This window comes from Quercus lobata, chromosome 2 (assembly GCF_001633185.2).
Source record: "Quercus lobata isolate SW786 chromosome 2, ValleyOak3.0 Primary Assembly, whole genome shotgun sequence".
NCBI lineage: Eukaryota > Viridiplantae > Streptophyta > Magnoliopsida > Fagales > Fagaceae > Quercus > Quercus lobata.
The window spans coordinates 57,313,493-57,326,489 of NC_044905.1; the positions used below are offsets into that span (position 1 = coordinate 57,313,493).

Sequence of the window (12,997 nt, forward strand, 5' to 3'; positions counted from 1 at the left end):
TATCTCTAGGATTGCTTGGATTTTATCAAGGTTGGCTTTGACACCCCTTTGGGATACCATAAATTCGAGGAACTTTCCTAATGACACCCCAAACACACATTTGCTAGGATTGAGCTTCATTCCGTAGAGGCAAAGGGTTTCGAACATCTCTATAAGAACGTTCAGGTGGTGTTCCTTTTCCTTGCTTTTTACTTAAATTTCATTCTAAAGAATGGCAAGTATTTCTCCATTGCCTATAAGACGAACTTGTTGAGGGCTACAACTCTTTCATTTAGGCTCTGTACTTCCTTGACGTTCCTCGAGGGGTTTATCTCTAGGATTACTTGGATTTTATCAAGGTTGGCTTCGACACCCCGTTGGGATACCATGAAGTCGAGGAACTTTCCTAATGATACCCCAAACACACATTTGCTGGGATTGAGCTTCATTCCGTAGAGGCGAAGGGTTTCGAACATCTCTATAAGAACGTTCAGGTGGTGTTCCTCTTCCTTGCTTTTTACTTAAATTTCATCCATGTATACCTCAACATTCTGTCCAATCTTTCAAATGAACATCTTGTTTACTGTCCTTCGGTACGTTGCCCCGCATTCTTCAATTTTATTGGCATGACCTTGTATCAAAAAAGGCCTTGGCTTATGACAAATGATGTCTTCTCTTTATCGAACTCCTCAAGCCTGATCTGATTGTAATCAGAGAAAGCATCCATGAAACTCAGTAATTGGTGTCTAGTCATCGAGTCTACAAGGAGGTCGATCCGTGGAAGGGGGTAACTATCTTTTGGATAGGCTTTGTTTAAGTTGATGAAGTCCACACACATTCTCCACTTTCTATTTGCATTTTTAACCATCACCACACTGGCCAACCATTTGGGATAGTAGATCTCTCTTATGAAACCAGCGTCCAATAGCTTATGAACTTCTTTGGCTATAGCCTTGTCCCTTTCTTGTGCAAAGACCCTCTTCCTTTGTCGGACGAGAGGGAAAGATAGGGAGATGTTAAGCTGATAAACCATAATCTTTGGGTCGATTACCGACATATCCTCATGGCTCCAAGCAAAGATGTCCAGGTTGTTTTTTAGGAAAAGAATCAGCATTTTTTGGACCGAAAGGCTAGATTGCGTGCCGATGCGAGTGATCCTGTCCAGGTGCTCTTCGTCTAGAAAGACATCTTGCAATTCTTCCATCGGTTCCACATTCACTCGTCGCTCCTCAATGTTCATGGTAGTCAGTTGTTCATCCATCTCCAGCATGGCTACGTACCCTTCTCGGGCTGCCATCTAATCTCCATAGGCCTCTCCTATCCCACATTCCATAGGGAATTTCAATAATAGGTGATATGTAGATGTGGCTGCTCTCCAGGCGCTGAGTGTTGGTCGCCCGATAATGGCATTGTAGGTTGACGAACAATCTACTACGCAGAAGGTGACATCCTTGGTGATCTGTTGAGGATGCGTGCCACTAGTAACTGGTAAGGTGATGGATCCGATAGGCATGACCTTTGTTCCTCCGAAGCCTACTAGAGGAATATCCGATGGCATGAGTCGTTCCTTACCGATCCTCATTTGTCGAAAGGCTGGATAGTAGAGGATGTCGGCTAAACTTCCATTGTCCATAGGACCCATCATTTATTGAAGTTTGCTATAGTCAGATTGATCACCAAAGCATTGTCATGGGGGTGGTAGAGTCGTCAAGCATCCTCCTCAGTAAAGCTGATCGCTGGGTCATCCATCTAAGTAAGCTTGGGCAGACGATCAATGAGCTAGACATTTTGCACAATTCGTAAGTAGATCTTTCTTGCCTTCCTAGAGGATTCGACCATTGCACTTCCCCTTACAATCACTCTTATTTCTTCAAGTGGGGCCTTAGGTTGCTTTTCAGCCCATCGGTTTAACTCTTGGTCTTTTGGTGGGTTTTCTCCTACCCTTTCTCGACCTACGAACCGTTGCAATTTTCCTTACTTGATGAGGGCTTCTATTTGTTGCTTTAGGTCATAGCAATCAAAGGTGTTGTGCCTGTGATCGCAATGAAAGCGATAGTACTTGTTCCTTGGCCCTTTGCTTGGATCTCCCTTCAACTTATTAGGCCATATCAATGCAGGGTCATCCTTAATTTACATCGGGACCTAATCGAGTGGAGTGTTAAAGGGAGTGAAGTTGGTGATTCGTCTTGGTGGAGGTCTTGACCTTTGTTCGTCTCTCTTGTTGTTCGTTCGGGCTACCTTTCTTCCTTTGTCTGGATGGGAGTCATCATGCTTTTCTCACTTCTTCGGTGTTCATAAACTTTGTGGCTCAGTACACCATGTTGGCCATGGTCTTCAGATCGTTCTTGTAAATAGAGAACATGAACTCTCCTAATCGGAGTCCATCGGTGAAGGCTATGACCAAGACTTTATCATCGGCCTTGTCGATCAGTAATGCCTCCTTGTTGAAACTGGTGACATACGACCTCAAGCTCTCATCATCCTACTGTTTCATGTTCAGGATGCTAGCTAAGGATCTCTTGTACCGTTGAGCTCCGATAAAATGTGTGACGAAGAGCCCACTCAATTCCTTAAAAGTTGAAACAGAGTTGGGGGCTATCTTGCTGAATCGTACTCGAGTTGGTCCTTTGAGTGTGGTGGGTAAGGCTTTGTACATGATCTCGTCCTTGACCCCTTGTAGGTGCATAAGGGTTTTGAACGATTCCAAGTGGTCAAGGAGGTCCTTTGATCCGTCGTATGCTTCCACTTGTGGCATCCTGAACTTGGTTGGGAAAGGGAAGGACATGACCAGTGCTGTGAAGGGGGAGTTGGTACGATGGACTAGTTCATCCAAGTTAGTGGACACCTGACCCCTCATGGCACTCATCATTATATCCATCTTCTATTTCATTGCCTACATCTCTTGCGCCATGCGTAATGTGCCAACTTCCAATTCAGAGGTACGACTGGTATCCTGTTGGTCTCACCTACTAGTGGCATTGTTTTCTTCTTGGTTGTCCCTTTCTTGGAGATCATTCGTCAGTGGACAATCATTGTTGCATTCGCCTCTACCTTATTCATCATTCTGATTGTTTGGTTCCGATCATTCTACTGCTCCAACTGTCGCTCCAACTCGTGGTTCCTTTGAGTGAGTCATTCAACCGTTGTGGCAGGGGTTTACACCTACCTTTCCAATGCACTGGTATCCTGAGTGTGATCATTGGTGAGCTCGAGTACCGTAGAAATAAAATAAACAGCATCTTATGTTTATGTTTATTTGTCGATAATCCCAAAAAAAAAAAGTTACAAGGTACTTGAGCTTGGTGAGCTCGAGTATCATAGAAATAATATAAACAACATTTTATTCATAAAAGGTTCTCAAGCCTGGTATACTCGAGTAATGTGTTGCATGGTACTCGAGTATACCAAGCTCGAGTACCACATTATTTTTTTTAATCGCCCAATATCCACCTCAGTAGTGTCACGGTGGCAAAACTTCTAGGAACTCGAGTTTCTTAAACTCGAGTACCATAAAAGTGGCATTTCCCTAATAAGTTCTAAAACAGTGCTTTTTTTGCAAATTTCTGAAAATTGTGGTATTTGGCCATTTTCACCCCTGATGTCCCCCCCACTACATGTCTCTTTCCTACATATAGACTGCTAATTTCCAACAACACGCCTTTGCTTTTTCCTCCCAATAATTGTGCTCATATTCACAAAAACCCAAATCACCACTCATTGATTTTTTCGATTGTAAGTAAACAATAAAAAATGGTGGGTCTATATAATCGTCAATGGGTATAAAATATCCACTACTCACAATTGTGCAAGTTAATAAATAATAAAATTATGTATGTGATTGATTGTATTCTCATAATTATTCAAAAATTATATGGATTAATGTAAAAACTCGGTGGAAAAGTCTTCTTTGTTTTGGATTTTTTTATTTTTCAATGGAAAATGCTAAAATTACAACCTATTTTACATTTTTTTTTACAAAATACTGATATGGTAAGTAGTTATTGAGATATAAAAAAATAATGTTAGTAGTAAGTTTATATTAGAACTAATAAGAATTTGTTACATCAATAGTTTTTAAAAATTTTATAAAATTTTTTTGGTGTCCATAGTATTACTCATTTTCAATTTTGAAAAAAAAAAATACATTTTTGGTCCCTAAATTTTGACGATGTTTTAAATTTGGTCCTTAAGTTTTAAAAACTTCATTTTGATCTTTATATTTTTAAATTTGCTATCATTTTGGTCCATACCATAATCTCACTTACATAAACGCAATTTTAAACAAATAGTGCAGTCCATTAATCATTTAAGTGTTCTTTGTAAGTGAGATGATAACAAGGACCAAAATGATAGCAAATTTAAAAATAGAAGGATTAGAGTGATGTTTTTAAAACTTGACAACTAAATTGAAAACATTGTCAAAATATAAGGACAAAAAATGTATCCTGCCTTTCAATTTTCCATCCATTCTGTTGGCAAATGGAGAAGGATTCTTCTTCCCCAAAAATTTCGGGTTACATTATTCCGATTAGTTTCTTTCGTATATTTGGAAAACTAGTCATATGTTTCAGGGCTGGTCATTAAAAATAATTGTACTGGGAAATACCATTTGGGGTGTCCTTGCATTCACAATAGAGAGAGACAAACGATTAGACCTATGAAACTAGATTTGCACTCCCAACTCTAACCAAAAAAAAAGATCTGTACCCCCAACTAAGGAGAATCTGTCATCTATTGAGTCCTCAGGTAAAATGCAGCCTTGTGTGGTACTTTATGGTTGTTTATACAGTGGCCATAGAGAAAAACTGAAAAAGTGACGGCATCTTAAACTTTTCGTATATGCAAAGCGTGCAAATAATTAATAAAATAAATACATAAATGGTTAACGGAATCCAGTGTGTACAAAAAGAAAATGATGGATTTTGTTTGTGGTGAACATAGAAGTTTGCCTATAATCTATATATGATATATAACAGCAGAAGCTGAGAAAAAGGGAATTTCTAGAATTAAGGAGCTAATGACAAATAAGAAAAGTACTTACTTAAAATTCAGACATGTATAACTTTAAAAAGCGATACATCATATTGTTTGCCAAGGTTAGAACACCGTTTAAAAAAAAAAAAAAAAAAAACTAACCGGTTAAAATACAATTAAAAGGGCTTACAATACTCCCAAAAAACACTTGTGTTACTGAGAACGGAGAAGGAGAGAGAGATCGAGAGATCAAAAACTGAAACCCAAAACATCAGACACCAATCAAGATGAAGAAGAGCCATACAGTCTCTTCCAATATCCCCAAACTCTTTCTCTCTCTCTTCTCACGAACCCTAATCTTTTTCTTCAAGAATATTCAATCCCTTCAATCCAGGCTACAGGTTTGTTCTTTAATTTAATCTTTTTCCAATTTAAGATTCACGTATTTGTTTCTTTCCCTCTATATTATTGAATTCCTCAAATTTTTAAATTTTTTTGAAAAATCAAATTCGAATCAATCTTTGTGTGTGTATGGCGAACGGTACGGATTCGGAGGAGTTCGTGTTGCTATCTTGGGTTCGGACAGGTCACAAGCGCGAGTTCGCCTTCGCAATGAAGGCGCAATCAGAGATCTGCGGGTTCTTGGGTCGGACCTGGTCCAGGAAGACCCGGAATGAGGCTGTGGCGACCAATAGAAGCAAGAAATTGAAGAAGTCGGATCCGAAGGACGCCAAGAACGACGAAGTTATGGATCAGAAGGCGAAGGATTTGGGCGATTCGATGAGTGAGGAGGAAGCGAAAAGCGATGTGGTGGACCTAACAAGCGACGACGAGCCAAAGGGGCACGTTGGAGAATCAGAATTGGTCGTAGAAGGGGGTTCTAAGAAGGACAAGTCAATGCCGGTTTTCGACGAGGAATTGAAGGGTGGAGTGGTTGAAATGGTTCAGAATCCTGTGAAGGAAGAGGAATTAGTGTGTGAAAGCAAGCCGAATGTGAATGAAGAGATGAAGATGGAGCCGGGAGTCGAGAAAACGAATGAGGATTTGGTTAACGATGAGAAGATTGAGGGGGTTAGCATAATGTGTTTTTTTTTTTTTTTTGGTTTCTCTCTTAATCAAATATTGTTTCTGCCAGTAGTTTGCATGGTTAATTGATGGGGGTAATTCTCTTTTTTTGGGTGCTCTTTCTTTGTATGTTTTTCCTTGGCGTATATAACCTTTGGCTTTCTATTTGCTTTCTAATGTATTCTGTTTTTTTTTTTTTTTTTTTTTTAATTCAAATGTCTTTCATTAATGTTTCCTTTACCTTTTTGCTTTCTCTATTTCTTATTGTATTGATTGAGGATTTTGGGTTAAATATGGTTTCGATAAAGGTATTTTGGTTATAATTTGTTTTTGCTTAGCTTTGGTTTTGGTTTGGATATTTGGATGATTTTTTTTTGGGGGGTAATTTTGCAATCATCATAGAGAGCAGACTGAATCAATATTGGATAGCGTCTTTTGCTTTTTTGTTAGATTTCTGATTCAATATCTTGGTTTCTTTGTTTGTGTTTGGCTTTTGGTGGGCATCCAGATTGGAATCTATATTGACTTTATATGTGGCATTGAAAATTTCATTGTAATGTGGCAACTGTGGAATGATAAGGTAGTGGGCAATGATTATAATCATTGTCAAAGACAATTGTGAAGAAAGGCTTTAGACCTTTAGATTGGTTCTATTAATGTTCTCCAGATTTTTTGCTTTCTTACTCTTTTTTCATGCTTGATCTGTTCTTCTTTCCCCCCTATGTATGATGCTTTTATTAGATTTTTTTTTCCCTGTTTATCTGTCATTGATTTTCCATCTGTGTATAGAGCCGAAAGTAGAGAAGTCAATTTTTTTTTCCTGATATTAAATTCAGTTACTTCTTCATTCTGCAGCCTTTGAAATGATTTGGCTTTGCTTGGAATGTTTGGATTTATTTTTTGGGGTACTCCAGACTTATAATTCAAATGAAAAGATATTTAGATTGTTTTAATACTTGGGCTGCTAATTAATATACAACATATTTATCTTAACTGAGTTAACAGTGTTTGCTTGACTGTTGGCTGAGTTTTGTAGCATGATACATGTTTGACAAAATGTCTTATGGACTTGCATTTTAATTCTTTAGAATTATGTTGTTCAGAAAATATATACGTGCAAAAAAAATCCTCTGACTTTTAATTTCATTAAGATGATTGCACTATAGACTCAGAGGTATTAAAAGATGGTTGTATTATTGACTCATAAAATAGACGCCTACAGAAGAGAAGGCCAAGGATGGCCCATAGCTGTATGATGCCAGTTACTATCTTTTCGATCCAAGGTTCTTTTTCTCTCTTTTGTTTTTTTGGTAATATGTTTGAAATATTCATAGAGGAATGCCTCCAGACCATAACCACCACCTTATACTTTGTAGGGCGAGTTGTCATTGTTCACAAAGGTCAATGATCTGCTTATTTACCTTGATTTCAAGGAAACATTTAAAATATGAATGAAAACAAACCAGCAGTAGTTTTACATAAATAAATTTTTAAAGTAAACATACTAGAATTGAGATACTTACTTCAATGCTTTTGACTGGCTTAGTGTAGGGGGATCTCTTGGGTTCTGCACGTCTAAATATTGTAGTGCTTTTTACACTTAAACTCACATGACTGAATTTAAATATATAACTAAAGGAACTTATTGTGCATTTTTCATTCGTGAAGAGAATTTTCATGTTGATGATCATGACATGTATTGGTTTGGGGAAAAAATATAGTTGCACTTTTAATGGTTTTCAGCTCACTATGAATATAATTTAGTATAAATGTGTCCACATCTTTATTTGATTAAGCTTCAGTTGCATAAGAAAGTTAAGCTTAAAGTGCGTAATATGGATATGTTTTACACATTTTGATGAATCGTTTTCCTTAAATGTCAAACATTGTAAGAAACAAAAAACAAATTGTTGTAGGAAAACCAAAGGCTGCCAACTTCATCAACAATCAAAAAATAGAAGTAGCAGAAAGTTTAACTAATAATCCTCCACTTGCTTCCCTCATAATTGTTGAAGCTCTAAAATGCCAATCCAAATGCTTCACAAATAATTAAATAACTTATCTTTCCTTTTTTTTTTTCTTGAAGGAAACATATATTTTATTGCAATTGCATCAAGGATAAATTGTAACTAGAAATTGCATCAGACTTGAATTGGGTTGAATAGAAAGTATTGACTTTTAAAAAAATAATAGAAAACTAATCCAAAAGAAAAAAAAATGCCTCTACGATATAAGTTGCATTGTTAGGAATATCCGACGCGTTGCGCGGGTTAAAGACTAGTATATATAATAGCAAAAGCTGAGAAAAAGTGGATTCCTACAATTAAGGAGGTGGTGACAAATAGGATAAGTGCCTATCCAAAATTCAGTCATGTTCCGCTTTAAAAAGCGATACATTTTGAGTTGGAACTATCGGGGGCTTGGGAACCCTCGATCTGTTAACGCCTTAAAAGAGGTTATTAGGATAGAGAAGCCCAAAATTGTCTTTCTTATGGAAACTAAATTGGATAGAGACTGGATGAAAAATGTTGGTGATTAGTGTGGTTTTAAGCAAGGTTTAATTGTTCCTAGTATAAATAGTGGTGGTGGTTTGGCTTTGTTGTGGAAAAATGATGTTAAAGTTAATCTGTTAAAGTATTCTTTATCTAATATTGATGTTGAAGTGTTTTGTGGTGAGGATGTTCGGTGGTGGCTTTTAACTGGGTTTTATGGGAATCCAGTGACTGCAAAACGAGTTGATTCATGGTGCCTTCTTAAAGTTTTAAGTGGTCTTTCTCAGTTACCCTGGTTGGTGATAGGTGATTTTAATGAAATAAAATGTCAGTCTGAAAAAGAGGGTACGATCTGCCCAACAGATGCAGAAGTTTGTGGATACAATTAATTGGTGTGGTCTAAGGGATTTGGGTTTTGTTGGTACTAAATTTACTTGTCTATATCAGCAGAGAGATGGGGTTCAAATCTGAGAGAGGCTTGACAAAGGGCTTGCTATAGTGGATTGGCTAGACAAATTTCCTATGGCGAGACTTTATCATTGCACATCTTCTGTTTCAAATCATTGCCCTCTTTCTTTACATCTCAAGGAGAGGAAAAAGACTCAGTGTGTTGGAAGAAGCTTTCATTTTGAAGCAATGTGGCTGAAAGAAGCCAGTTGTGAAGAAGTGGTTACTTCGGCTTGGGAGGAAGCAACTATTATTGGATCAGATTTCCCTATGGTGGAATGTTTGAATAATTGTCGTATGAAATTGGAGGATTGGAATAAAAATGTGTTTGGCCATGTGGGGAATAATCTGGCCAGACTTCAGAAACAATTACAATGGCTGGAACTACAAAGTGCCACACCCGAAGTTATTGCTTCTTTGAGGGAGACAAGGGTGGAGTTGAATTGTTGGAGAGATAAGGCAGAAGCTATGTGGCATCAAAGGTCTAGATTAAGCTGGCTACAATCTGGAGATAAGAATACAGGCTTTTTTCATTCCAAAGCTTCTTCACGATTCCAAAAGAATTTCATTGAGGGGCTGCTAGATTCGAACGATAGATGGGTGGAAGATCAGCGTGATGTAGAGAATGTGGTGCTCAACAACTATTCAGAATTGTTTAAGTCAGCTAACCCCACCGAATTTGCTGAGATTCTTTCCTCTGTTCATCCTAAAGTTTCCACAACCATGAATGAGAGGCTTACCAGGGATTTTCAAGAGAATGAGGTATGTAAAGCCCTTAGACAAATGTATCCTTTAAAAGCACCAGGTCCAGACGGGATGCCTCCTTTATTTTTACAACACTTCTGGCCTACTGTTGGTCGAGTTGTCACTAAAACAGTTTTGGACTTCCTAAATTCTGGTGTTTGTCCGCCGAATTTTAATGATACCCAAATTGTTTTGATTCCCAAAATTAAGAACCCGTTACGTATTACTGATTATAGGCCCATAAGTCTTTGTAATATTGTTTATAAGCTCGCATCCAAGACACTAACGAATAGATTGAAAAAGATTCTGCCTTGTATTATTGGAGATAGTCAGAGTGCCTTTGTTCATGGTAAACTCATCACTGATAATGTGTTGGTGGCTTTTGAGACTATGCATCACATAAGTCAGAAAAGAACTGGAAGGGTTGGAGAGTTAGCTTTGAAGTTAGACATGGGCAAAGCTTATGATAGGGTGGAATGGATTTTCTTGGATAAAATTATGGAGAAGTTGGGTTTCAATTGTAAGTGGCGGGGTCTTATGATGCAATGCATTTCTTCTGTTACTTATTCCTTTCGAATTAATGGGAAGTCTCGTGGCTGCATTATTCCATCAAGGGGTTTACGTCAAGGAGATCCTTTGTCACCATACTTGTTTCAGATTTGTGCTGAGGGTTTGTCTGCTTTAATAAAAAATTCTGTGCAGCGAGGTTTTATGGAGGGTGTTGCTGTTTGCCGTGATGGTCCTAGTATCTCGCACTTATTTTTTGCAGATGATAGCCTTATTTTTTGTAAGGCTAGCCTGGAGGAATGTGATGAGTTGCAACGTGTTTTGAAAGTATATGAAGAATCTTCAGGTCAACAATTGAATAGGGCTAAAGCTTCTCTTTTTTTCAGTCAGAATACAATGGATGATATTAGAGAAGAAATAAAGAATAGATTTGGTGCCCAGATTATTCGTCAGCATGAGAAATATCTTGGGCTTCCTTCTTTGGTTGGTAGGAATAGAAAGAATACTTTTAATGATATCAAAGAAAAATTAGCAAAGAAGTTGGCGGGTTGGAAAGAAAAATTGCTTTCTAAGGCAGGAAAGGAGGTTCTGATTAAGGCAGTGGCTCAGGCTATCCCAACTTATTCCATGAGTTGTTTTAAAATTCTTGATTCCCTTTGTGATGAATTGACTAGTATGATAAGGAATTTTTGGTGGGGACAAAAACAGGATGAAAGAAAAATGGCTTGCTTGAGTTGGGATAAAATGTGCATTCCTAAAGCTTGTGGGGGGATGGGTTTTAAACTTTTGAAACATTTTAATTTGGCGCTTTTGGCAAAGCAAGGTTGGCGGCTTCAAGTTGGTCAGAATTCTCTTGTATATCAAGTTTTCAAAAAGGGCTTTGCTGGAGGCTGGGAAATGGCAGGTAGATCCGGGTTTGGGAAGATAGCTGGGTACCTACCTCTTCTACTCATAAAGTAAACACACCAAGAGGTATGCTTCCATTGGATTCTAGAGTTTGTGGTTTTATTGATGTAAATAATAAGTGCTGGGATTGGAACCTTTTGAATAGAAATTTTCTGCCTTTTGAGGCTGAGGCTATTGCTGGAATTCCTTTGAGTGTTAGAATGCTTGATGATAGGCAAGTATGGGTTGAAACTTCAAATGGCTTTTTCTCTGTAAAAAGTGCTTATAAGCTGGCTCTAGAATTAGAGACAAATAGGGAGATTGGCTCTTGTTCTGATGGGAGTAATATACGCTGTTTTTGGAAGAGATTGTGGTCAATTCAAATCCCCCATAAAGTCAGACATTTTGCCTGGAGAGCTGCCCGTGACATCTTACCTACAAAAGAAAATCTAGTCCGTAGAAAGGTTATGGTTGACAGTGGGTATGAGGAGTGCGGCAATGCTTCGGAATCTTTCTTTCATCTGTTTTGGGAGTGCTCTAAGTCTCGAAACACATGGATTCTTTCGTCTCTCTTCCCCTCACTGTCATTAATTCCTTTTCGGACTTTCTTTGAGTTCCTATGGTATATTTTGATGGATGCACGGTGGGTTATGGAAGATGCTGGCCTTGCTATCACTATTGCTTGGGCTTTGTGGACTAATAGAAATGAGGTGATTCACGGCAAGCCGAGGAAGTCAGGTCTGTTTCTAGTTGACTGGTGTAGATCATACTTGGAAGAGTATTGGGCTGCAAACAATACTCCTCTGAAATTACAAACACAGGTGGATGTGAAGTGGTCTCCTCCTACTTTCCCATCATACAAGATAAATGTGGATGCTGCTATTTTCTCAACTCAAAAGGCTACTGGTGTTGGTGTTTTAATTCATGACCATGAAGGGAATTTTATTGCAAGTTTGAGCAAGAAAATCCATGCTCCACTGGGGATTATTGAAGCTGAAGCAAAGGCATTTGAAACCAGTATTATTTTTGCAAAGGAAGTGGGCATCAGAGAGTTTGTTCTGGAAGGAGATTTATTAACCATTGTTCAGGCTCTTAAGGAATGTTCACCTGCTCCATCTTCTGTTTCTAATCTGGTTTATGGGATGTTAGCTGAATGTAATGAGTTTAGAAATGTGAGTTTTTCTCATATTAAACGACAAGGCAATAGGCCGACTCACTTGTTAGCAAAACAAGCTTTTGGCTTGATTGACTATTGTGCTTGGATGGGGGAAAGTCCTTGTTCCTTAGAACAAGTCCTCATCCATGATGTTTCTTGTATTTTATTTTATTGAATAAAAGTTTTAGTCTGTTCAAAAAACAAAGCAAAACAAAACGATACATTATATACCATTTAAAAGCGATAAATTATAATTTTTCCTACGTTAAAACACTGTTTGGAACCCCTCTTGGTATAAAAGGAAATTAACTGCTTAAGACAGAAAAAAGGAAGATAGCTACACCGAGAAAAAAAGGAGAAAGTGAGACCGAGAGATAGAGAAATAGAGAGGCAGAGAACGCAGAAGGAGAGAGAGATCGAGAGATGAAAAATTGCACGCTCTAAAAACTGAAACCCAAAACACACAATCATCCATTCTTTCCATTTGTTAACACAAACGGCCAAAAGAATAGATTTTCCTTGCCAATGAAAAAGAAAAAGCAGAAGCCCATTGACATATTTCCTCAGTTTGCAATCAAGAATGAAAAGAAGTCTCTCACTTTCCTATCAGATTTCTTCATCTAACTGTCCATTAATTTCTTTTTATCTTCGATTTTAGTTTGTTTATTAATTATGATTAGGTTTTGATATTTTGTTTGGATTGGTTTCGATTTTGGTATTTTAATTAAGTTTTTCTCTTCGCTTTTCA

At 37.9% G+C, this 12,997-nt stretch overlaps 1 protein-coding gene across 1 annotated transcript; it reads left to right on the forward strand.

The window, feature by feature from the left end:
- Positions 1-5,111: 5,111 nt before the first annotated feature.
- LOC115975942 lies at positions 5,112-6,185 on the forward strand. The gene is made up of 2 exons (XM_031096999.1): positions 5,112-5,354; positions 5,461-6,185. Exons 1-2 carry the CDS (start codon positions 5,241-5,243, stop codon positions 6,106-6,108), a joined length of 762 nt encoding a protein of 253 aa, XP_030952859.1. The 5' UTR covers positions 5,112-5,240; the 3' UTR covers positions 6,109-6,185.
- Positions 6,186-12,997: the final 6,812 nt, after the last annotated feature.

Bases quoted from the DNA above. Each gene is read 5' to 3' on its own strand.
- LOC115975942 (XM_031096999.1), top strand. From the start codon at position 5,241: ATGAAGAAGAGCCATACAGTCTCTTCCAATATCCCCAAACTCTTTCTC. The intron at 5,355-5,460 runs GTTTGTTCTTTA...TTGAAAAATCAA, and splicing joins CCCTTCAATCCAGGCTACAG to ATTCGAATCAATCTTTGTGT.